This window comes from Phyllostomus discolor, chromosome 5 (assembly GCF_004126475.2).
Source record: "Phyllostomus discolor isolate MPI-MPIP mPhyDis1 chromosome 5, mPhyDis1.pri.v3, whole genome shotgun sequence".
In the NCBI taxonomy this organism is placed as follows: Eukaryota; Metazoa; Chordata; class Mammalia; order Chiroptera; family Phyllostomidae; genus Phyllostomus; species Phyllostomus discolor.
In genome coordinates, this window is record NC_040907.2 from 86,798,571 (window position 1) to 86,824,629 (window position 26,059).

The 26,059-nt window shown below is 39.5% G+C and overlaps 1 protein-coding gene across 2 annotated transcripts in view; it reads right to left on the reverse strand.

Annotated features, from left to right (window-relative positions):
- Positions 1–26,059, reverse strand: part of LYRM4 (LYR motif containing 4) — a 166,887-nt gene that overhangs the window by 73,448 nt on the left and 67,380 nt on the right. The window contains exon 3 of one of the 2 annotated variants that reach the window (XM_036026520.1): positions 14,960–15,031. The exons of the other annotated variant lie outside the window; for it this stretch is intronic. Within the exon in view, the coding sequence (XP_035882413.1) occupies positions 14,960–15,031 (72 nt within the window). The remainder of the gene's footprint in view (positions 1–14,959; positions 15,032–26,059) is intronic. 2 annotated transcript variants of the gene reach the window in all.

Below are 26,059 nucleotides of genomic sequence, written 5' to 3' on the forward strand. Positions count from 1 at the left end.
AGGGTCAGTGAAACATGAGTTCTAATCGGCCCTAGAACAAGAACAACTAACAGCATTAAAGATGTCATACTTTAAGCATAATGTTTAAAACTGCAACCTTTTCATATTATATTAACAATAACTATATTAACATGTTTGAAATTCTACTAAATTGTTATTAAAGAGAGCAATTAATAAATACAACAGTGATCAATAATACATCATGTCATAGTTTAAGCTTTTTTTAATTTACAAATTTCTTATTTACTGAGTGTCTGTTAGAGGATAGTCACCTTCCATGGTCAATTTTTCTGGGTGTAGGGCTCATAAAAAAAGGAAATTAATCTGATAAAGAAGTATATCTTATAGCAATGAAGCACCTTTCAAAACTTGCTTTTAGAGTTCAATAGGAAGTTATCTTAGAGTCAAGGGGCAGATTCCTGGCATTACTGACTGCTGTGGAATAAGGAGATCTGTGAAGTGATACTGGAAGCTATAGACTGAAGGGCCTATAGCTTATTCCAAGGTCTGGGGTAAACTAGGATCCAAGCAGGAAGGTCCTGGTGACCATTAACGTCACCTCTGGTCCTCAGCCCCAGGTTCTGTGAGAACTGTGATCCCAGAGGCAAACTAGAGAAAGCTGCCTTCTCTCTTCAGTTCTTTATTGTCAGATCTGATATTTTCCACAGTATAATCTTTGGAAATATTCCTGGCTTCTTCTCCTTTTTTTTTGTAAGTTAGGGTAAAGGAGAAATTAAGAGTCTCTCACTAGCAGCTCCCTGTGTTTAGATCTTAACAATGCATCTGTAGAGGGAGCAACGAAAGCTCTAGAGTATTTAAATATCATCAAGATTTCACCTCCATTAAGAGAAAAGCCAATAATTTCACACCTCCAGGGCATCAACCATAGTACTGTACTAAGGAGAGCATCACCTTTCAAGTCAGTGATTGTGGTTAAAATGACAAACATATCCATCTCCCTACGCCTCGCTTCGTCCAGAGGCGATAATGAACAGAACCCAAGGGACATATATTGCTCAGGGAAATTTTCACAAAGACTCAAGTTCCTGAAACTTGAAAATGTTTCAACTTTTAATTTTTCATATTTGAAAAATGAAAATGAAGATCATTCAATGTGCTCCATCCTGTTTGGTATCACTGGGACATTTCTTCTCAGAAGGAGGGGGTTACTTATAAACTTAGTTAATGATTAGTTCAAGGAGGACAGAAAAGAAAATAAAGCTTTAGCTTTCTCAAATTATTTCTTAGTCTTCTGTCTGTCTTCTTATAATTTTTATCCTGTCTTTACAGTTATAGTTATAGTTGGTAATTTTAAGGTCCCAAATGTTAAACTGAAGTGAATATATAAATATATATTTTCGTCCCTCTCTTTTAAATAGGTAATGTGCTTAGGACAAGCTTAAATTCTAAAAATAAATAAAAATTGATACAAGTTGAGAATTTAAAATACAAGCCAACACTTCTTCAATTTTATAGCTAATTATTAAAGCTCTGCTTCTTAGCTAATTGGGCTCGAAGACATCATACACATAATTAATGAACTAAAATGGTGTAATTCACATGCTAATTACAGATGGGGGAAGAATGCCTTCCACTTACTGAGAATTGAGATTCTGGGCTAGAGGCTTTGAAAATATTAAGGTAAGCAGTATTTAATGGAGATGCACTCCAGACACCATTGTGGAGATTTCTGTGTATGGTGATCTTAACTACTGCCTTGCTTTCAGTTTTGGACCTTTGGAGAGGGGTTCTGATTCAGTGTACAGATAATAGCATAAACCTGGACCCCATGGAAGATCTAGGAGTAAAAACTTATATGCTGCCAGGATATTCTGGAAATACAATAACTTCATTCCTATTTTCAGCTGGAACTAACAGCTATCCCTCAAAATGTATGAAAGCTTTCCAGGAAGCTACAGCTCCTCCCAGTTGAATATCTTATGTTTTTTCACCCTTCTCTTTTCTGCCTGACCTAGTGATTTAAGTAGTAGAATGCAGGTGAAGCTCCTAGGCTGTTCTTAAATGACTGTTGGGGGAAAAATGCAAGAGAATATAATTAGAATATAGTAAGATAATTATAGTTTTTCTGAGGACTCTAGGAAACAGGGCTGTTGTAATACTAAGAAGAGACCTGCAATTTACAAAAAATTTTCATTTAAATTTTTTCAGTTACAGTTGACCTACAGTGTTGCATTAGTTTCAGGTATGTAACACAGTGATTAGATATTTATATAACTTACAAAGTGATGATCCCTCCCGCCAAGTGTCATACCTACCTGACACCATATATAGTTATTACAATATTATTGACTATACTCCCTATGCTGTGAATGTTTTACAATATGGCCACAAATTTTGTGACACTCCTACCATTGAGAATTAGGGGAGGAGGGAGTCCTTTGTCCCCATCCCTGGAATCTGAGCCTGTGACTGCTTTGACTAATAGAATATGGCAGAAGTGACGCCATGCGACTTCCATGCTAGGTCATAAAAGGTCATGTAGTGGTGTCTTGTCTTATCCCCAGCACTGCAGTATTCCCAATTGAGGCTTACATTATGGATCAGAGATGAGCCATTCCCTCTGTGTACCATCAGAATTCCTGATCCATCTGTGAGTATAATAAAAATGGTGGTTGTTTTCCACTGTTAAGTTCTGGTGGTAGTGATAGATCGTTGGAACAGGGCCTGTGGAATACTAAGAAAATATCTGAAATGGCTTTTTTAATGCTATAAATGATACTATCTGCTAGCCTCTGCTGGTTTCTAAGCCCTATCCAAAGTTTTCATATTGACAATTCAATAGTCTGCTGTCTGTTCTTCAACTCCTCAGAAGCCAATGGGAATGAGGCTTTCATAGGTTTCACTCTGTTAAGTGGTGTGGTTTATAAATACTTCTTGGCTGTTCGTAGTTGAGGGCTAAAGCACCAAAAGTTTGCTAATGTTATGATCTGACAAATGTGCCTTTGAAAATGAAGTTTCCATCTTCGTGTTGAAAAAAGGAATAATGTCAGCTGATTACCTATTTCACAGTGGTTTAAAGTTTTAGTGAATATGAATGCCAGATTTCTAAAAGTGGGTAAATAGAATTTTATCTGTGCTGGCGTGGAGGCAGAGAGGTATTCTGAAACCTGTTTTCCCAAGTTGCTCATTACATAATCACACAGGAGCAGTTTTGAACACAGGAATATGCTTCTTTAATGATCTAAATGAAATAGTTCCTAAGTACTGATTTTGCTTAGGGTTGTTGGCTCTTTGAAAATATCTCAAAGATCTCCTACTGAGTAAATGTCTTAAATGTGTGTGAAACATGAGAACAGCAGCATGAAGGGAAAATGTAGAAAAGTGATACCACAACTGCATCATCCATAACGGAAGGAGAACTACCAGATCTCTCATTTCTTCATGTGTTTAAGACAGCTGTGCTCTTGACAGGTTGGACCACTATGAAGTGTTCGTTTTAGCAGCAGCAAAAATCACACATGATGTTGGAAATTTCGCAACTTAGCATTTTTCTGCTAGTTATTGTATCTTCTTTCCTTAAACTGCATAGTTGACATATTCTTAAGGATCTCAGAAAGATGTTTTCTGTTGCAGTGATAGGAACAATCATTACCTGACCAGGAAACACTGCCTGTTCTTTCGGATGACTTATTTTAAATCGCCAATTCAGTGATATACAAGATCACTGGTGCCAATAGGATTATCATCTGAGTGGAGGTTCCTTGTTTAATTTAGCACCAGACTCAAACTCCCATGTTGGTCCTGCTGGGACATGTTTCTTTCCTACTGCTCTGGTTTAGGGAATACTTAAGTCTTTCCTTCTATCTTTCTAGCCACAGCACATATGTCCTTATGAAACCAGGTTATTTCATTCACTAGCAAAAATATAAAATTCGACTAGAGTCATATACTCTAACTTACCTTTTCAAAACAGTTTGAGGGGCTCAAGAATAAATTATCACACTGTGGCAGGGACTTTTCCTATAATTGCAAAGAAGTCAGGTCAAATGAAATTAATGGAGAGATGAGAAGTGATTATTAGGAAATGAAGATAGTTTTCAAGAAGCATACTAGACCTCACACCTCCCTTAAGACTGTCATTTGTGGAGATAATGCATTCCAGGGATGATGTCTTTTGTTTTAAAAACTCCAGAAAGCCACTCGCTCCTCCCCAGGGGCTCCCGCTATACACACATATGATGTCACTATGTATTTAATTGTTTGTGAGAATCTCTGTCTTACTCTAAGACTGCCAGCAGCTTAATAGCAAGAACTCAAATGGTCTATTCATCTAATATCCCTGGTGTCCAGAAGAACAGTTGTGACATATGAGGTACTCAATATTTATTGAATGAATAACTCATATTCTTTTGCACACTGTCTGTGTTGGCAAAGTTTCATCCTTTGAGGGTAGATTTACCTTTTAGAAACAGTTAAAAGTGATTGAGTCAAGTATAAAGAAATGAGCCAAGATACTACTCAATTTTCTTATGTGCACAGGAAACTAAAACTGAGGGCGATTTTGAAAAGGAAGTTTATTGTAGTTAACAGGCAGGCCCTCAAGGTGAATGATTTGAAGACTAACACTTGGATATAGACATTCTTATATGGCTCTTAAAAGTCATTGTTCAGATTCCTAAGCATAACTCTTCTGAAAAATAAAGCTTCTAAAACTAAACCGTTTTCTGCAGAAGTGTGTGTATATGGGAATAAAAAATACAAAATCATTTATACCAATGTTTCTTAAATGGACATTTAAATATAGATAGGCTTCATATTTTGGCAATCTGTGATGTTGTAAAAGGGACTGGCAAACATTTAGCCTTCCTGTCTTGGCTTCCTGTTCCATGTCCTTCCTGTTTCTCTACATTGTAGCCTGAACCAAAGCACCAGCATAGGCAGAACTAAAAAGAGACAGCCTGTTTTCTTCCCTGGCTCCCATCTTCCTGTGGCAGTAATTATGTGCAATGGTGTAACTGACCCTTTCCCTAATGCTGTCTGCTGCCTACAGAATTCAGGACTGTGGAGATATGTAATAATGGGGACCGAGTTAAAGACAACCTGGATCAAATAAGAGGAAAGCGATGCCAACGGTAAGGCTGGAAGTAAGAGATGCTGAGGATGAGCATCCCTGTGAATTTGCTAGAATCAGATGTCCTAGGTCCTAGGTGATAAACCATTAACATGATTAAGTGCTGACCTTGGCCTCCCTCTATATCCTGCATTCTTTATTGAATACTTAATTTATTTAAATGCCAACTTTTAATCCAAATGAAAGCACTTTGTAAATGTGAATGATTTAGAATTTCTTCTCTTTTAAAAAACTGGTGTAAGACATATAGTAAAGCAGACACACACAATTAGTGACTCAAACGTATCTTCCTAATGGCTGAAAGCAAGTAATTCCCTTCTCTGATAAATTCCAGAAGGGAGAAGTCAATGACATCACTTTTAGCATTAATATTAACCACTTCAATAACAAGAAGAAAAAAATCTGAACAAATTTAATCCTCCAACTTGTCAGTAAAATAAAAAAAATGTGGAAATCAGAAAAAAGTTTGTTTTCTGTAAAGATCATGTACAAAGGAGATTATGTAGTTCCTGTAAAATGACAGAAACAGGAAAATCCACACTGAGCCAACCTCAAAGCAAGCTGCAAGCTAATTTAGCAGAGAGAGGAAGCAAACTCTCTTGGACTCTTGTAAGAGCACTAATCTCATTCATGAGGGCTCTCCCCTCCTGATCTCACTAATCCTAATTACCTCCGAAAGACCCCACCTTCTAATATCACCACACCAGGGCTTAGGGTTTTCATGTATGAGTTTTGAGGGACACACAAATATTTGGTCCATAACAGACATAGAGTACCATTTTTTAACTAACATAGAGACAATTCATCAGTAATCCAATCCAATGTCTAATCCTGTGACACCAAAGTGTCACAGACATTATTTGTGCTCAGAAATTCTATTCAAACTTTCTTTTGGAGTCACCTTTTCACATCTTACTTTTTAGCACTCTGCCTGTCCAATGCTTTCTGTGGTTCTGTATCCTGCTCTGTGGGCCTCCATTGATAATAGGTACTTAGTCCCCTTGAAAACAAAGGCACCAGCACGTCCTCAGTTAGGATACGTGTACACAGATATACACAAAAGCTTGTCTTTGTGTCCACACGGACTCCATGCTTTTGAAAACAGGGACTGTCAGGTAACTCTTCCCCTTCCTCACCCCCCCTCACACACTGACACTCCAAACATCCCAAAACATAATGTCATTTAAGAATTTATGAGATCTGGACTTCCGGCCAAGACGGAGGCTTATGTAGACACACTGTACGTCCTTGCACAACCAAAAGAAGGACAATGACAATTTAAAAACAAAAAGCAACCAGTACTTACAGAAAATCGAATTGTATGGAAGTCTGACAGCCAAGGAGTTAAAGTAGACACATTCATCTAGACTGGTAGGAGGGGCAGAGTTGGGCAGCTGGGAGGGAGTGGGCTCGTGGCAGGGCGGCTGGAAGACCAGGCGGTCCCATATTTGTGTGCAGATAAATGAGGCGAAACTGGGGAGCGAGACAGACCATGCAACCCAGGGTCCCAGCTTGGGGAAATAAAGCCTCAAGACACCAACTGAAAACACCTGTGGGGGTTGAGGTGCGGGGAGAAACTCCCAGCCTCACAGGAGAGTTTGTTGGAGAGACGCACAGGGTCCCAGAATGTACACAAACCCACCCTCCTGGGAATCAGCACTAGAAGGGCCCAATTTGCTTGGGGGAAGCAGGGGAAGTAACTGAAATCCAGCAGAGAGTGCAGCAAGTGCCATTGTTCCCTCTCGGACCCCTGCCCCATATACAGCGTCACAACACAGCCACGTGGGTTGCCCTGCCCTGGTGAACACTTAAGGCTCTGCCCCTCACTATGTAACAGGCACATCAAGACAAAAAAAAAATGGCCCAAATGAAAGAACAGATCAAAGCTCCAGGAAAAATGCAACTAGACAATGAAGAAATAGCCAGCCTATCAGATGCACAGTTCAAAACACTGGTAATCAGGATGCTCACAGAATTGGTTGAATTTAGACACAAATTAGGTGAAAAAATGAAGGCTACACTAAGTGAAATAAAGGAAAATGTACAGGGAACCAATAGTGATGGGAAGGAAACTGGGACTCAAATCAGTGGTGTGGACCAGAGGGAAGAAAGAAACATCCAATCAGAAAAAAATGAAGAAACAAGAATTTAAAAAAATGAGGAGAGGCTTAGAAACATCCAAGACATCTTTAAATGTTCCAACATCCAAATTATAGGGGTGCCAGAAGAAGAAGAGGAAGACCAAGAAATGGAAAACTTATTTGAAAACATAATGGAGAACTCCCCCAATCTGGTGAAGGAAACAGACTTCCAGGAAGTCCAGGAAGCTCAGAGAGTCCCAAAGAAGTTGGACCCAAGGAAGCACACACCAAGGCACATCATAATTACATTACCCAAGAGTAAAATGAAGGAGAGAATCCTAGAAGCAGCAGAAGATAAGGAGACAGTTACCTACAAAGGAGTTCCTATCAGACTGTCAGCTGATTTCTCAAAAGAGACCTTACAGGCAAGAAGGGGCTGGAAAGAAATATTCCAAGTCATGAAAGGCAAGCACCTACATCCAAGATTGCTCTATCCAGCAAAGCTATCACTTAGAATGGAAGGGCAGATAAAGTGCTTCTCAGATAAGGTCAAGTTCAAGGAGTTCATCATCACCAAACCCTTATTATATAAAATGTTAAAGGGACTTATCTAGGAAAAAAGAAGATAAAAAATTTATACAATAAAATGACAGCAAACTCACAGTAATTAACAACCACACCTAAAACAAAAACTAAGCAGACAACTAGAACAGGAACAGAAGCATAGAAATGGAGAACACATAGAGGGTTAGCAACAGGGGAGTGGGAGGAGGAGAGAGGGGGAAAAGGTACAGAGAATAAATAGTATAGATGGTAGGTAGAATAGACAGGGGGAGGGTAAGAATAGTAGGGGAAATGTAGAAGCTAAAGAACTTATGTGGGTTGCAGGCCATAACCCCCAGCAACCGCACATTGATGTTTCTCTCTCTCTCTATCTCCCTCCCTTCCCTCCCTAAAAAAAAAATAAATAAATAAAAATCTTAAAAAAATATTAAAAAAAAAAAAAGAACTTATGACACATGGACATGAACTAAAGGGGGGGAATGTGGGTGGGAGGGGGTATGAAGGGTGGAGGGGAGTGAAGGGGGGAAAATGGGACAACTGTAATAGCACAATCAATAAAATATATTTAAAAAAGAAAATAAGAATTTATGAGATCTACTAGCACCCCCTATCAATCTCTGGCAATCTCATTTACAAAAGAGCTGTGGCTTGCTGAGGATAATACTTCAACTAAGTGAAGACTTAGCTAACGTGCACACCACAACTACTTCCCTCATCTTTCCCTGGAATGCTGAGTAAAACATAAAATAAAAAGATGTACTGCTGTCATCCAGGCAATGTGGCTAAGATGAACAGAGGAGCAGAGGCTATGGAAGGGACTGTGAGCCCAGGCCAGGCTGGGGAATCAGGTAACTTTTGGTGATACACGGAAGCCCTAGATTACCTAGCCCATCATGCGTACTTTATAGCCCAAAGGGGAAAATGGCTGTCCCTATGCTGCACAAACATGATGTGACCATACCACAGCCTTGTTCCCAGGGTTGGCCTAGGATGAAGCTCTGACCCAGGCTGTAAGCGGAAGTCTAAAATACAGAGCAGGGAAAAGAGAAAAGATTATCAAAGTGAATAAAGGTGTTATTTCAAATAAAGATTACACCTTTTCAAAAAAAAAATTTTTTTTTTTTGTAAATAGGAGAAAAGATGAGGCTGCTGACCCTGTCCCAGTCTTGCTCCGCCTGTCTGGAAGGGCATTATGCGTTCCAGTGGGGAGGCTGGAAGACAGTGTTACCCATCATTTTGGTGCCTTACATTTACAGAGAACATAATGATTTTGAAAAACTTTTAACATTATCTTTTCTAACCCAGAAAAAAAACCCAGAAGAAATGAACAAATTGAGTGGAGTTGAAAGAGTTTTCTCTGATTTTTACTTTCCTGTTACAAATGGTTAAAATAAAATGATTTCCTTTTAAGGAAGGGGTTTACTGGCTGTTCAAATTTGCTGTTTCATAGATAAATAAAGTATACATTTGCAGGTGTGTACACACCAGCACGCATGGTTACACGTCCTTGTAAGACTAGAAGGTGTTTCACAGATCACATTACTGATTTTCTTATCACTGAACATTAAACACACAATTACAAACAAACAAACAAACAAACAAAAAAACCCCAAAATGGAGCAAACACCCCTCAATAACTCAAAGAATGTTAGAGTTTAATCTGTTTTTTTTGTTGTTGTTATTGTGGTAAAACACATATAACAAAATCTATCATTTAAACAATTTATTCTAAAATGTTTACATGTAAAAAATAAAATTATTGTTAATTATACATAAAATTTATCATTGAAACTGTTTTTAAGTGTACAGTTCTGTAGCATTACATACATTCACAATGCTCCCAGCATTATGGGAAATTCAATGAAGGTCTGTGGCAGTCTGTCATTTCCCAGCCTGCTCTTCCTCTTTGATGTGTCTTCCAGTTGACTGGTCCCTCCCAGCTTGGGCCTGGAGACTGGTCACTGCAGTGATGCTTGCCTGGGTAACCCTGCCTCACCAGACTTCTGCTATATTCTCCTTGCCAATCTCAGCCTGGGGAAGACTCAACCAAACTCTCTCCCTATTTGCTCCTGAATATTGCAAAACAGGACTTACTGGTCTTGCTGATTAGCCTTTAACTTTGTCATCCCTGTGGCACGGTTATCCTTGTTCCCATTCTTAATGGACTCTCATCACTTTCTCTAAATCTACAGTAACAAATTCTTCACTTTTCTCTCCTCAAGAAATACATATCTATCTCATAACCCAAACTTTATATGGAGAGTTTTGCTTTTTACATTTTAACTGGGACCAGGTAAAAATGCATGAATTTTCTTTCCCTTTTCTTGAAAAAGATTTCATTTATTTATTTATTTTTAGAGAGAGGGGAAAAGAGGGAGAAAGAGAAGGAGAGAAACATCTGACATGTGAGAGATACATCCATTGGTTGCCTCTTCAATGCCCCTAACTGGGGGCCTGGCCTGCAACCCAGGCATGTGCCCTGACCAGGAATAGAACCAGCGACCTTTCAGTTCGCAAGCCAGCACTCAATCCATTAAGCCACATCAACCAGGGCTGCATGATTTTTCATGTCAAAAAACAGGCACAAAAACTTGTTAATAGATTTGATTACATAATTACAAGATTTTTACAGACCAAAACACAAACTAGGTTGGAAGATGGACGACAAATTAGGAGGAAGAAAATGTGAGGTTCTTCAATTTCTCCTTCTTTGCCTCAGAATTACCCTACATGTCTTTTTTTACCTATTCTATTCTCCTTCCCTTCTCGGACAGTATTTGAAATTCCTCTAAGAAAACACACTTTCCCCTGGTTGCTCATGTACCTTGCTCTATTAAGTCTTTTCTATTCTTTATTGTGTTATTGATGATTTCTTCTTCCTCTTAGTCAAAAAACATAATGAAATCTTGACATCCTTAAAAAAAGCCAAGAAAACCTGGATAGACCCTTCTACCCATTTCCCAGATTCTCCAACAGTTGTTCTCTTCTCTCCTACTCTTTGCTACCAAATTTCTCTTCCACATTTCACGCCTCTGCCTCTGGGCTTATTAGCTTGTTCTGTGCATTCTGTTCTCTCCCATTGAAGTTGCTCTTGGAATTACAAATGTCCCCTTGATTGCCTCTCCCTGGAAGGCTTTCTGCTGAGGCTCTATAAATAATGGACACAGGCTAACATTGTGCCTTAAAACTCTTTGAGTGCCCTTTGTGGCCTCTTTTCTTTGCCTGCTCTCTCCAGGTAATGCAGCCCAGTCTCAAGGTTTCACCTCTTATCAGATGATTTCCAAACTTGGGTTTCCTGCCCTAGTTGGCTTCTGAGCTCTAAGTCTACATTTTCAACTGTTTGCTGGCTTAACTAGAAGCTATAATGCTGACATCTTAGATTTGGTGTGTCTTCAAGAGAACATTTCCTTTCTTCACATGGGTCCTCTTTGTTCCCTATCGCTAATGGCATTTCCATTGATCAGAGCAACACACACAGAAAGTTGCACTGATGTAAAAGGTAACCTTTACCCATACAAAGGCAGCTCAGATTGGTGACTAGGGTACTGATCAGGAATCAGATAGTATCTACTCTAGGTCCTGAAAAACACAGTTATTCTTGTTCTTTTCTATTAAAAGTAAGTTAGGTATTAATTAATGTGACATTTCTGAAACCCTAGGATGCTGTGTAGACATAATGAATACCTGAATTAAATGAAGAGTGCTGGTATTTTAGGCTGAAGTATAAGTGTAGTCATTGGTTTTGTAGTGACTACTTTCAATTTTTAGCTACTCTTTAAGGTGTTTGTAAAGTTGAAAGGAAGAAGCTATATTAGACCAGTGACTGGTTTTTAAATTGGTTGAGGAAATACAGTTTAGCTTTTGTTCAATGCCTAAATGTTCAGCAAAGATCCATTTTAAAGTTTCAATTGTTGGATATGTAAGAATAATAAATAGATCATTAAAATGAGAATATTATCCATGGTCATAAGGCCCCTGGATGTTAAAAGGCAGCAGATACTTGAGAGGTATGCTAGACATGTCTGTTCAGTGGTTTAGAGCCATGGCTATAGCTAGGAAGCCCAGGTACTGGCAACTACCAGCCTGAGAATGTATATTTCAAAGAGGTGGTTCTGAGGCACGTAACACTTTCATTACAACACTTTCAACACTGTCAAACAAGTGAAACCTCACTTGTTTGACAATCAGTGGACATTCTACGTCTAGCTGAAATGCACCAATTTTCAAGGAAGCCATAACATAAGAACAGAGAATACTTTGTGTTAGAGATTTTTATTGTATAAAGATTGAGTCTGCATGTTTGTTTTATTTTTATAATCTAGTAGTTGCCATATACAGTTGTAGAGACTATAATGAAAGCATAAATCTTAGATTCTAAGTGCAAATACCTGGCATAAACATTATTTTATTATTAAAGGCTTCTCTTACTGTCTGCCTTTCCTCCCCTAAAGGGGAGTCTCCATGGTTAACACTTCCCCACATGGAGACTATGTGTTAGTGCGCCTAATGTGCCTTTATTCAGAAAGGCATTTAGGAGTCAGGTCTGTTGTTGGCTAATCCAGAGCATATGGGTAAATGGCTACAGGAAAGAGAAAATAAAACATGCTGCTGTGTAATACCTGTCCTTTCCCATGATGTATAAAGGAAAGGCTCCCTGTGCTTTCCACTCTGTATAGCATTGTCCATCTGCTGCTGGGGCAGTAATCGTAAACATGTAACTGTGGGAGTCTGCAGCTTTGCGTGGCAGGCATCATTCCTTTTTAATCTTAGTCAGTGAAAACTGGTTATATGATATCTGGCATATAAGAAACACGATAAATGGTAGGTACTACTACTATTATTATTCTTGTTCTGATTATATTGGGACTATTATTTAGTGAAGCAAAGGTTTTCCATCCAAAGGGATCATACGTATATCAACATAATTTTAAGAGATTCCAACTGTTAAAATATTTCTGGAAAATAAGCGTACTACTGAGTAATTCTGCTTAGCCTATACAATTTCCTATTTGGAGTTTCACATCAGACCTCATTTCTCTCTACTCCCCTCTCTTCCGCCTTCAGATCCACTAAATCAAGTATGTGGTATAGAAGTGGTCATTTTTCATCTTTTGGCTGTGCAACTATAAATACACAAAATAGGCAGGAAAAAAGAATGTGACAACTCAATAAGAAAGCCTGGATCTTATTTAAGGACCTGCTTGAGTTGTTAAGATTAATAAGAATCAAATGTCTTATTTTCTTTTCTTCTGTCTCAACAGCTTTTATGGAAGAGATTAAGGATAACATATTCCATTTTCTTGTCTTCACACTTGCCTGCATTGAAGACAAATGGTCTTCCGTATGTATTCTTATATGTCCACATTGTAGGTGCTGTGTATTTAAAATCAACAAATTCCAAAAATCTAAAGCATGATACAAATGGTCAGTGGCATAAAATTGCATAATAAATGGATTCAAAATTATAACTAGATATTCTTCCCTTCTTCAAAAGAGCTCTTTCTTTAAAAGAAAAAAATTATACTTTTTTTTTCTCTTTAAAAGGCAATAGATAGTAAACAACCTGGTGTTCACACTTCTATTAAGGCTTGATATTACTCTGTGGAGTTGCTAAATTCTATGAAAACAAAAATGAATTGCTTATATTTTATAAACAGCAACCTTATTAACATTTTAATAAACTAATTTAAGCCATCTGGTCTTTAGAAGATAGATCTGGTTCTCCAAAGAAAATAAATAAGATATAAATAACTCTTGAGTCCATGGGATAATTTTTGTGCCTTTTTTAAAGGAAAAGGAGTCCTTTTTGATCATATACCCTGCATTCTAAAATACTAAAATGCATTAACTCATTCATTCATTCACCCATCGAACCCTGCTGAGGACCTACTGTGGGTCAGGCACTATTCTAGGTTCTAGAGTTAAAGAAAAGTCTTTGCTCTTACGGTACTTCCAGAGGGCAATAAGTAAATGGACGATCTGTGCAGAGATCAGCAGGAAAAGAGGGAGGTGAAAGTAAGAAAGTCACAGTTTCAGTTAAACCTTGAAGGGTTCCTCCCTCAGGATAAAGTTCAAGTACAGGGCGCAAGATCCCACAGGTCTCTGGCTCCTGCCTATCTTTGAAGCTTATCTCTATAAGCCCTGCTTCTCATCACTAGTGCCCTTGCCTTCACTTGGCTAACTCCTACTTGCTCCTTGGCTAGTGCTTCTGGAAACCTTATGTCAAACTGTCCCTCCCTCCTCACTTCCCATTCTAAGAGCTGAGTCTGTGTCTTAACACCACTGAATTTCTAATGCCTGGGTGGAAATGTGGCACAAAGGATAAATACTTGTTCAATGATTGAGTGACTGAGTGAAGGAATGAGGAAAGCTGTGTGTGTGTGTGTGTGTGTGTATGTGTGACTAAACAATGACTGAATGTCTGTAAGGCAGGCAGGGATAGAAAGCTGACTGAGCCAGAGGTGGCTGGGTGGAGGGAAAAAGAAGGCATTTAAAATGGTTGGGAAGGGGATTTTCCCAGGAGGACAAAGACTGCCCCCTTCTGATAGAGTCTAAGGGTCTAGACACATACCAACAGACACTGGGGAGAGATGGGTTTTGGCCTTAAGCATCTCTGAGTTGAAATAAAAAGTGAATACAAACACACACCTAGTTTGTCAGAGATGAGCTATATAAAGTCTACATTACAGTACCTGAGACAAAGCAGGCCCTCAATAAGGCAAAACTTATAATATAAAACATAATACAAAACAGTACCATCCACTTTCTGCCCATGAGAAACCCAGGGTCTAGTAAGAGAACAGACCAGACCTACATGAAGGCTGACACACAGACAGTAAGTGGCTTCCTAAGGATCACATGGCTGGTAAGTCGCAGGGCTGAGATCTAAACACAGGCTCATTTGGTCTCCCTGTCTGTGCTCAGGTGAGATGAATGACTGGAGACAGACTTGAGAGCTATCAAGGGAACAGATGTGTCATGGTGGTGGATATAATCTCAGGAAGAGTGGCTGCTGATGAAACCTGCAGGCATGCCTATGTTTTAGAGGGACAGAAGAGGGTGGCCAGCAAAGGAACACGACTGGCAGGAGGGGCAGGCAGGAGTGAGGAGTAAGACACCAACAGCTCAGAGGTTCTCTAGGAGTGGGACCAGTCTGAGCATCTAGATGAGATGCCTAACTGGATAAGGGCACACATGTCAGCTGCAATCAGGAACCTATTACCTTAGCAAGAGCTGTTTCAGTACAGCTGGGATACAGGTGGCATGGAAGTGGAGCTCGTGATTGCAAGTGACCCTGCAGAAATGAAAGGGAAAAGAAGCTGGTCAGAAGATGGACCTGGAAGCAAAGAAGCTGAAATACTTCTGGCTGTGGGAGAAGTGAATGTGCTCTAAGGAGAATTCAGTGGAGTTGGTGGAGAGGGAGAGTATGAGGGTCTAGGAGAGCAGATGACTAAGGAAGCAGGATTAGTAGGGTTCCACAGGAGGAAACAGGTTAAGAGTTCACCAAGAGCAAAGCAGAACAAATAACTTTGGTAAAACTGATGGTGGTTTCTTTATGAGGTAAAAAGGAGGAAAATGAAGATTTTCTGCCCTGGTAAGTTTGATTAAGACAAAAATGTCTACCAATTCAATGAATGGTACTGGACCACTAGTTATCAGTTTTGAAAAAGTTAGGCTGAACCCCTACCTCCATTCTTATACCAAAATAAATTCTAAGTACATCAAAAATTAAACCTAAAAGTGTTTATGAAAGCACTAGAAGAAAAAACAAGAACATTTTGGTAATCTTGGAGCAGGAATTTAGCTGGATGAAAAATTCAAAGGCAGTAAAGTAAAATGTAATTATATAAAATTATAATATTCCATATGAAAAAAATATAGTAAACAAGGCCAAAAGATAAATGACAAATGGGGAAAATATATTTGTGATAAATAAGACAAGAAACAGTGAGACTATAAATAAATATGGAAAAGAAATAGGAGTGCCTGGGACACTTCTGGCCAAGATGGAGACATAGGTAGACATATTTTGCTTCGCCGCATAACCAAAAGAAGGATAACAACCAATTTAAAAACAAAAACCCAGAACTATCAGAAACTCGAACTGTATGGAAGTCCAACAACCAAGGAGTTAAAGAAACATTCATCCAGACTGGCAGGAGGAGCAGAGATGGGCAGCTGGGGTGGAGAGGACCAAGGTAGTAGCTGGCAGACTGAGATGGGTGAGGCAGAGACTGGCAGACCAGGATATTCCACATTTGTGTGTGGATAAGCCGGGAAGATCAACTAGGGAGCAAGACAGACTGGGGAACCCAGGGTTCCAGTGTGGGAAACTAATGCCTCAAAACCTCTGGCTAAAAATCCCCTGTGGGGATTGCAGAAGCAGCAGAAACTCCCAGACTCACAGCTGAGGCCATTAGAGGGGCCCACCCACCCAGGAATCACCACCCAAAAGGGCCCTGCTTATGGGTAGCGGGGGAAGTGGCTGAAAGTGGGGCGAGAGTCAAGCAACTGGCATTGTTCCCTCTCTGAGCCGTCCCCCAAATAAAGTGCCACAATGCAGCAAAGTGGAATGCCCTGGCCTGGCAACTACCTAAGGCTCTGCCCCTTACACAACATAAACAGGTACGCTGAGACAAAGATATATGGCCCGAATGAAAGAACAGATCAAAGCTCCAGAAAATAAGTAAATGACAAAGAGATAGTCAACCTATTAGATACAGAGTTCAAAACACTAGTAATCAGGATGCTCACAGAAATAGTTGAGTGTGGTTGCAAAATAGAGGAAGAAGTGAAGGCTATGAAAAGTGAAATAAAGAAAAAATATACAGGGAACCAACAGTGAAGGGAAAGAAACTGGAGTCAAATAAATGGTTTGGAGCAGAAGGAAGAAATGAACATTCGATCAGAACAGAATGAAAACAAGAATTCAAAAAAATGAGGGGAGGCTTAGGAATCTTTGGGACAACTTTAAACGTTCCAACATCTGAATCATAGGAGTGCCAGAAGGAGAAGAGGAAGAGCAAAAAATGAAAAATTATTTGAAAAAAACAATGAAGAACTTCCCCAATCTGGTGAAGGATATAGACATGCAAGTCCAGGAAGCTCAGAGAGTCCCAAAGAAGTTGGACCCAAGGAGAAACACACCAAGACAGATCATAATTAAGTTACCCAAGATTAAAGATAAGAACAAATCTTAAAAGCAGCGAAAGGAGACAGTCACCTACAAAGGAGTCCCCATAAGACTATTAGCTGATTTCTCAAAAGAAACCTTATAGGCAAGAAGGGGCTGGAAAGAAGTATCCAAAGTCATGAAAAGCAAGGACCTACATCCAAGATTGCTCTATCCAACAAAACTATCACTTAGAATGGAAGGGCAGATAAAGTGCTTCCAGACAAGGTCAAGTTAAAGGAGTTCATCATCACCAACCCCTTATTATATGAAGTGTTAAAGGTACTTATCTAAGAAAAAGGAGATGATCAAAACTATGAACAGTAAAATGACAACAAACTCACAACTATGAACCACTGAACCTAAAACAAAAACAAACAATAAAAAATTCAAAAAAGAAGAAACACAGAAGGCTAATATATGTAAATTATCTTTAACTCAACCCATAACTAAAGAAATACCACAATTTATGAACTGGATTGATAAGTGATGCAAACATTTAATATTCTCAGGGCTGAAGAGTGAGGGTGAAGATAGAGTCGCTGGGATAGTAAACTGCTGGCCATGTGGTAATGCTGCTCTACATATTCAATGCCCATGCCCTTGACTCAGCTCTTTTACCTCTAGGCTTTAGCTTACACAAAGACACAGGTGCAGGATGTCTCTACTGCACTGCTCATAAAGACAAGAAGCTGAGATCAATGTAAATGTCACTGCAGCCCCCAAATCTAGGCATTTTCAGTAGAGTACTACTGTGTTCAATAATTTTTTAAATAAGGAAAGTTGATCTGACACAAAGAATGCATTACCTGGGCTAGAAAAGTAGACTGATATTGGTGTCTTCACCTAGTAGGTAGAAGCAAAGAGAATTTACATAATTTTTCTTAGGTCCTTCAGAGACTTAATGGCAGAACCAGAACTGAGTTCAGTCTTCTGCTTTCTAATCTACTTCAAATTTCACACAGAGGGATTGCACCCTTCCTCAATTTAATTTTTCATAGGATTTTCCTGGAATCACTTTGGAATAATAAAGTATTACACTAAGAACCCAGAGCAGATAGTACAGGAATCACAGTAAATTCCTTAAGAGACTCAAAGTAATTATTTCCTTGAGTTCCTCTACTTGTTAATAGTTTGGTTCAAACTGAGAATGCTCAGCACTTTTAAATAGTTATGACTTATAAATGCTCTCCTTCTATGTAGATGTATTTTAGCATGGTGTAACTCTGCTTAGGAAAAATCCACTTAGAAGAAAATTCATTTGGTATTCTTTAGTAGCACCATATCTGAACTATATCAAAGAGCAGTGAATTCTGAATGTGATGGCTCTAATGGGCTTTGACATCGAAAATTTAATAGAATGTAGCCCTGGCTGGCGTAGCTCAGTGGATTGAGTGCGGGCTGGGAACTAAAGTGTCCCAGGTTCGATTCCCAGCCAGGGTACATTCCTGGGTTGCAGGCCAAAACCCCCAGCAACCGCACATTGATGTCTGTCTGTCTGTCTGTCTGTCTGTCTCTCTCCCTCCCTCCCTCCCTTCCCTCTCTAAAAATAAATAAATAAAAAAAATCTTAAACAAAAAAAAGAAAATTTAATAGAATGTTATTTATTTAATTAAAATCATCTCCTCTGAAATATAGATATGTAAATATACATACATATACACATGCACGGTATGATACATGACCATGTCTCATGTGATTAAAAACATCTAATTCCAGAAAACATTATTTTAGGTCAGTCATCTTCCTCTGACATATTTGGAAGCTTTTTCTTGGGCCAGACTTTCCTGTGACATAATGCAGTTAGAAATCTCTGTGGCATGTCTCAGTTGTCCAAAAATGAAGACTTGGAGGAAATGATGCAGACAGTGTAAATTAAAGTTCCTGTGTTTTAAAGGCAAGATGGAAGGTCAGCTGTTAAGTGAGCTCAAAAGCCCAATCTTTTCCTCAGTAAAGAATGCTGAGAATTCACTGCCATTATGTTCCATCCCAGGAAAAATAAAGATTAAAAAATGTCTGGGTTGCAATTCCCACTGTGGGGATGTTTTTCAGTTGGAGTTCCAAGAGTCAAAATCTAAACTCTTAAATGAGAAAGGTATATCAGTGCTGTGGATTCATCAATCTAAGATTTTAAAGTCAGTTTTCCTAATTTTAAATAAGTTGAATTAGAACACCTGAACTGATGTAACTCTGGTTAGGAAAAACTCAAACCCTAAGTGCCATTCTACAATAAAAACCGCCATAACCGACCTTTACCAGCATTTTAGTTATGAAGCATAAGCATGTGAGTTATCACTTATGAGGTGAAGCAGTCACTGTGTACGGAGGATTACAAGAGAAGCTGTAGGAACTGATTATGCCTATAAAAAGATTCCAACTCTACTGAGAAATGAATATCTGAGATGCTATCATAAATATTTCTTATCAACAAATACTGGGAAAGCATCTCATAGTTTTACAGCTACAGGCAGACCTTGCACTTCACTTCACTGTGCTTCATAGCTATTGCGTTTTCATCAACATCAAGACAAGACCCACCACCAGAAAAAAGATTAAGACTCACTTAAAGCTCAGATTAGTATTTTTATCAATAGAGTATTTTAAAATTAAGGTGTGCACATTTTTATACATTATGCTATTGCATACTTTATAGACTACAGTATGGTGTAAAGATAAATTTACATGTACTGTGAAATCAAAAAGTTCATGTGATTTGCTTTATTACAGTGGTCTGACATTGAACCAGGATTATCTCTGAGGTCTGCACCTACTTACTAGAATTAAAGTTAGTGTCTGAATCTGTAGAATGGTGAGTGGCTGAGATGGGATTTGCTGGGAAAACTGTGGCTTCTGGATCCACACTCTTACCTACCCTACGGCACTGCTTCTCACCAGGTCAGAGGACTGACTCCACTTTCACTGTCTGGATGCATAGAAGACAATGTCTAATCCTCCTGCATGTGATGGTCTTCCTGGTATAGGTGGACAGACCTCCTGGGTCTTTCACATTTACCTCTTTAAAAAAAAAGCAAAAATGTTCTAAAACCTTCAACTACTTAACAGATGATGTGGATTCAGTCCTTTGACACTTGGGTCTCACTCTTGTTTGGGTTTGGTCAAGTTTGTCCCCAGAAGGCAAAGAATCTAGCCATGGACTCCAACAGTCCTGGGTTTGAGTCCCAGCCTTGCAAAGTCTGACTGACTCTGGGAAAGTAACTTAGCTCACAAAACCTCAGTTTCCTTTTCTGAAAAATGAGTTGAGAACAGTTCCTTCTTTATAGGAGTCCTTACTGTCTTTCCATCCAAATTTCTTCTCAGGAAGAACCTTGGCACAGCACATCACTCTCAGGGGAGAAGCGCTAGCATTCGTTTGGATGGTGACACTGAACTTTATGGGAATGGATTGCACTGGCTTGGGAAATACCTTTCTTTTATCTTCATTGGAATGATTTGACTCTTTAACTTAATTTCATATGGTGAAACTGACTGAATTCTTTGTCTCTTGCTGCACATTTCCTCCTTTCTCATAGGAGAATCTTCATAACAATAGTTTATAATACATCAAAATATTGATAGAAATCTTAAGCCCTAATGTTTGAATATACCTGTGGGCATGATTTATTACAGAAGTTCCTGTGTTATAACTTAACAATTAGGAAATATTGATAAATGCAAACACATTATTGATGTCAATTAAGAAGGCACAAGATTGATGAGCCCCTCACAGTGCTTTGACACGGGCAGTTAGAGAGTAATGCTCATCAATACACATCTAACCTCTATAAATGCTGAAGAAAATTAGGCTGCCAGGAAACAAAGGGTGCTTTACATTAAAGTAAGATTATTTTAAAAGATAAGCATCTACTCAACAGGAATATCTAACAGAATATCAACTAAATTGCTACAGAAAAAAAACCCAGAATGTTTACTAGTAACTCATGATAAGATAAACAAGGAAAATATTTAAGAAGAGACAAAGAGCATGACACACTGACTTGGCTAAAGGGCGGCCCAAGTGCCTGAGTTGGTTGGACCTGATTATGCAGTAAAAATGAAGAGTGTACACCAAGCTAGAGCCTTAATAAAATGGCAGTTTTTAGGGTAGTATATTAGAATGTATTTTGCAAATGTGGTACTGGCCTCCTCCCACAACCACATCAAAAACAGAGCTAAACTAAAGGACAACTATCATTCAGAATTGCCTAAAATCTAACAGAACAGAAGTCCTACAACTAAGGATTTAAAGAAGAAGCCACATTGAGACTGGTAGGAGGGGCAGAAATGTGGAACAGGCCAGTCCCATCTGGCAGATAAAAATTAGGAGAGCTATCTCGGTTGCTGTGGAGGTGTCTCTGTAAAGCAGGGGTCCCAGCCCCACACCAGGGTTCCCAGCATAGGGTTCCAGTGTTGGGAAAAGAAGTCCCCATAACTTCTGGCTGTAAAAACCAGTAGGGATTGTGGTAAAGGGAAACAAAGGGCTTCTGGAGTCCCAGGCAGTTCCTCTTAAAGGGCCCATGCATGAACTTACTCAGACTCACTCCCTCTGAGCTCCAGTGCTGAGGCAGCAGTTAGAAAGGCTCCAGGGACATACAGGGAGAAACTGAAGTGTCTGGCATCAAGGGCGAGAGGTGGAGAGGCAACTTTCTCACAGACAGAAGTGCTGGCAGAGGCCATTGTTTCTTTCCCAGCCTTTCCCGCACAGAACTGGCAGGTGGGTGCCATATCTGAGATTCCATCAACCTATCTTACACTCTTTGCTCTACACTGTTGATTCCCTGAGGACCCGATAACTTGCATCCCCACCCAAGCTGTTTTCAGTGGCTTTTCCATACAAATGGCCTGTCTTGGCTCATGCTTCAGACTTTCCTAAAATCTCCCAAACAAGCAGCATCTGGCCTCAGCGTGTCCTGTACCTATTGCTAAGTAGTCCCAGACCTGGCACTAGCAGTGGCTGGCCTTAGTTCACATTTAGGCCTCTCCTGAGCACCAAGCCCAGCATAAGTAGCAGCCATCTGTAGGCTGCTTTATAGCTCATGCCGGGAGGCCTTGGGCAGAACACAGATGGTGGCTGACCTTGGCCTGCACCTCCTGGAAGGCTCCAGAGCCAGTGCACCCAATGGATGGCTTCAGACTACCTCAAAGCACCACCCAACCACCTCCACAAGCAATACACTTAAGGGGCAGACTTAGCATGCACCAGAGCCCTGCTGAAGTAAGTCTAGCTGTGTGGGTCAGGACCCTGCACAGCTGATCTTCCATGGTGGTTGCAGCCAGTCCTTGCAGCTGATAGGCCTTGGGGTAAATCCCTCTCACTAATGTGCCAACAGCAATCAAGGCTCAATTACAATAGGAGGGTGTACGCAGTCTACATAGGAGGGGGGTACACCTGCAGTAGCCACCTCAGGTGAATGGAGAGGCTATACCACTGGACTCTACAGGACACCTAGTACATTAGGACATTCTACCAAACACAGGAGATGTAACAGCTCTACCTAATACATAGAAACAAACACACGAAAGCTGCCAAAATGAGGAGATAAAAAAGCATGAAAGAACACAACAAAACTCCAGAAAAGGAACTAAAAAAAATGGAGACAAGCAATCTACTAGATGCAGAGTTCAAAACACTGGTTATAAGAATGTTCAATGAATGTAGGGGAAGAATAGATGAACTGAAATAGAGTTTCAACAGCATAAAAAAGAACACGGAAACCATAAAAAAGAACCAGTGAGAAATAAGGGATACACTAACTAAAATGAAGAATAATTTAGAGGGAATCAACAATAGAGTAGATGAAGCTGAAAGTCAAAACACTAATTTAGAATAGGAGGAAGCAAAAAGCACCCAATCAGAACAGCAAAAAGAATAAAAGGGGGAGTTCTGGCTAAGATGGAGATGTAGGTAGAAACCCTTTGCTTCCTCGCATAAGCAAAAGGAGGAAAACAACCAATCTAAAATCAATAAACAACCAGAAGTGCCAGAAAATCAAATTGCATGGAAGTCCAACAACCAAAGAATTAAAGAAAAAATCAACCAGAACAACCGGACCAGATGGGCGGACCGCGCAGGCCAACTCAGAAAAACAGTGGCGAGGTGGCTGAGGGGCGGGACTGACTGCTGAGTTCCGCAGAGCTGCGAGGGAGGGACTGACTTAAGGGGAAAACTGAGACTCAGAGTTGACTGTGGGCTACAGCTGGGGTTGCCCCCATTGGAGATGCTTCCAGTCTGACTCGGGAGTCTGTTGGACAGTGCACTAGAGACAGCAGTCCAGCTGCATTGTTCCCTCTCTGGCCCCTCCCCCACAGGCACCACAGCAAAGAAGATTGCCCTGCCTGGGTGAAAAGCTAAGGCCCTGCCCCTTATAACTTATCAGGTGCACCAAGACAAAGAAATATGGCCCAAATGAAAGAACAGAGCAAAATCTCAGAACTAAGCAATGAGGAGATAGCCAACCTATCTGATGGAGAATTTAAAGCCCTGGCAATCAAAATGCTCACAGAACTGATTGAGCTTGGTAAAAAAATGAAAGAACAAATGAAAGATACCCAAAATAAAATAAAGCAAAATATTCAGGGAACCCACAGTGACAAGAAGGAAACCAGGACTCAAAGCAACGATTTGGAACAAAAGGAAGAAATAAACATCCAACTGAATTAGAACGGAGACACAAGAATCCAAAAAAAAAAAAAAAAAAAAAAAAGGAAGAGAGGCTGTCAATTCTCTGGGACAACCTGAAATGTTCCAATATCTGAATTATAGGGGTACCAGAAGGAGAAGAACAGCAGCAGGAAATTGAAAACTTATTTGAACAAATAATAAAGGAAAACTTCCCAAATTTGGTGAAGGAAATAGACTTCCAGAAGGCCCAGGAAGCCCAGAGAGTCCCAAAGAAGTTGCACCCAAAGAGGAACGCACCAAGGCACATCATCATTAAGTTACCCAAGATTAAAGACAAAAAGAAAATCCTAAAAGCAGCAAGAAAAAAGGAGACAGTTACTTACAAAGGAATTCCCATAAGGCTATCAGCCGATTTCTCAAAAGAGACCTTACAGGCAAGAATGGGCTGGAAAGAAATTTAAAGTCATGAAAGGCAAGGGCCTACATCCAAGATTACTCTATTCAGCAAAGCTTTCACTTAGAATGGAAGGGCAGATAAAGTGCTTCCCAGATAAGTTCAAGTTAAAGCAGTTCATCATCACCAAGCCCTTATTATATGAAATTTAACATTTCATATAATTATATGAAATGAAATTTAACATTTCATATAATAGGGACTTACCTAAGAAAAAGAAGATAAAAAATATGAACAATAAAATGACAACAAACTCACAACTATTAACAAATGAACCTAAAAGAAAAGAGAAACAATGAAAACAAAAACTAAGCAAAGAACCAGAACAGGAACAGAATCAGAGAAATGGACATCACACAAAGGGAGTTCAGTGGGGAGGGGGAAGGGAGAAATAGGAGGGAAAAGGTACAGGGAAGAAGAAGCATAATTAGTAGGCATAAAATAGGGAAAGATAAAAATGGTATAGGAAACAGAGGACTCAAAGAACTTATATGTATAACCCATGGACATGAACTAAGGGTGGGGGGAAGCTGGAGAGTTGCAAGGGCAGGGTGGAAGGGGGTAAAGGGGAAAAATTGGGAAAACTGTAATAGCATAATCAATAAAAAATACTTAAAAAAAGGAAACCCCCCTGGGAGCTGAGATTTTCAATTTATGATTGCTGAGTCTTAGAGCTTGAAAGAGACATAAAATATAATGCCTCTTCTAACAAGAGAGGAAATGAATACTGTCATTTGCAGAAGGTCACTAGACCTGGGGAAGCTAAGCCTAGACAGAAGGGTGGGTCTCCTGACCCAGGGCCCTGGCTGTTCAGGCCCCCAGAGCCATGTATAAATAGGTGGCTCTTGAAGAAATAAAAGCAAAGTGACTTATCAACATAGTGCCCCGAACTCATGACAACTAGAAGACCTCTTATTAAGCAATTATGTATCTATCTAATTATCTCAAAAATAATCTCTATGTGTCAGACTTTCTCAGGAAGGCACAGAGAAAATAGTAGTGGCTTAAACCATTGGAATCTCCATTTCACATAGAAATTGGGCAGCAAGGGAATTTACCCAGGATGAGGCAGGGAGGTTAAAAAAAAAGAATAAAAGAAATTAGGACATTTTAAGAAGCCTCTGGGAAAACTTCAAGCAAACCAACATTTGTATCATGTGAGTGCAGGAAGGAGTGGAGAGAGAGAGAAATTGAAAACTATTTTAAAAATATGACAGAAAACTTCCCTAACCCAGTGAAGGAAGTAGACATACAAGTCCAGGAAGCACAGAGTCTCAAACAAGATGAACTCAAGGAAGTCCACACCAAGACACATCATCCTTAAAATGCAAAAGGTTAAAGACAAAGAGGATCTTAAAAGCAGCAAGAGAAAAGCAGTTAGTTACCTATAAGGGAGATCCCATAAGACTGTCAGCACATTTCTCAACAGAAACTTTGTAGGCCAGAAGGAATTTGCAAGAAATACTGAAAGTGATGAAAAGCAAGTACATAAAACCAAGATTACTGTTCCAAGCAAAGCTATCATTTAGAATCAAAGGACATATACAGAGCTTCCCAGAAAGGAAAAAGCTAACAGAGTTTATCCCCACCACACCACACTATTGCATGAAATGTTAGAGGGTCTTCTTTAAGAAGAAGAGGGAGAAGAAGAAGAGGAAGAGGAGGAAGAGGAAGAAGAAGAAGGAGAAGAAAACAGAGAAAAATATGAAGAATAAAATGGCAATGAATACATATCTATCATCAATGGAATCTATAAAACAAAATACACAAACAGGACAGAAACAGACTCATAGATACAGAGAATGTTGTGAGGGTTACCAGATGGGAGGAGGGGTTGGTGAATGGGTGAATAAGGTGAAGGGATTAAGAAGTACAAATTGGTTGTTACAGAATAGTTATGGGATCTAAAGTACAACATAGGGAATGAAGTCAATAATATTCTAATAACTATGTATGAAAATGAAGTCAATAATATTCTAATAACTATGTATGGTATCAGATAGGTATGATTTATCAGATGATAACTTTGTAAGTAATATAATATCTAATCACTGGGGTATACACCTGAAACTAACAC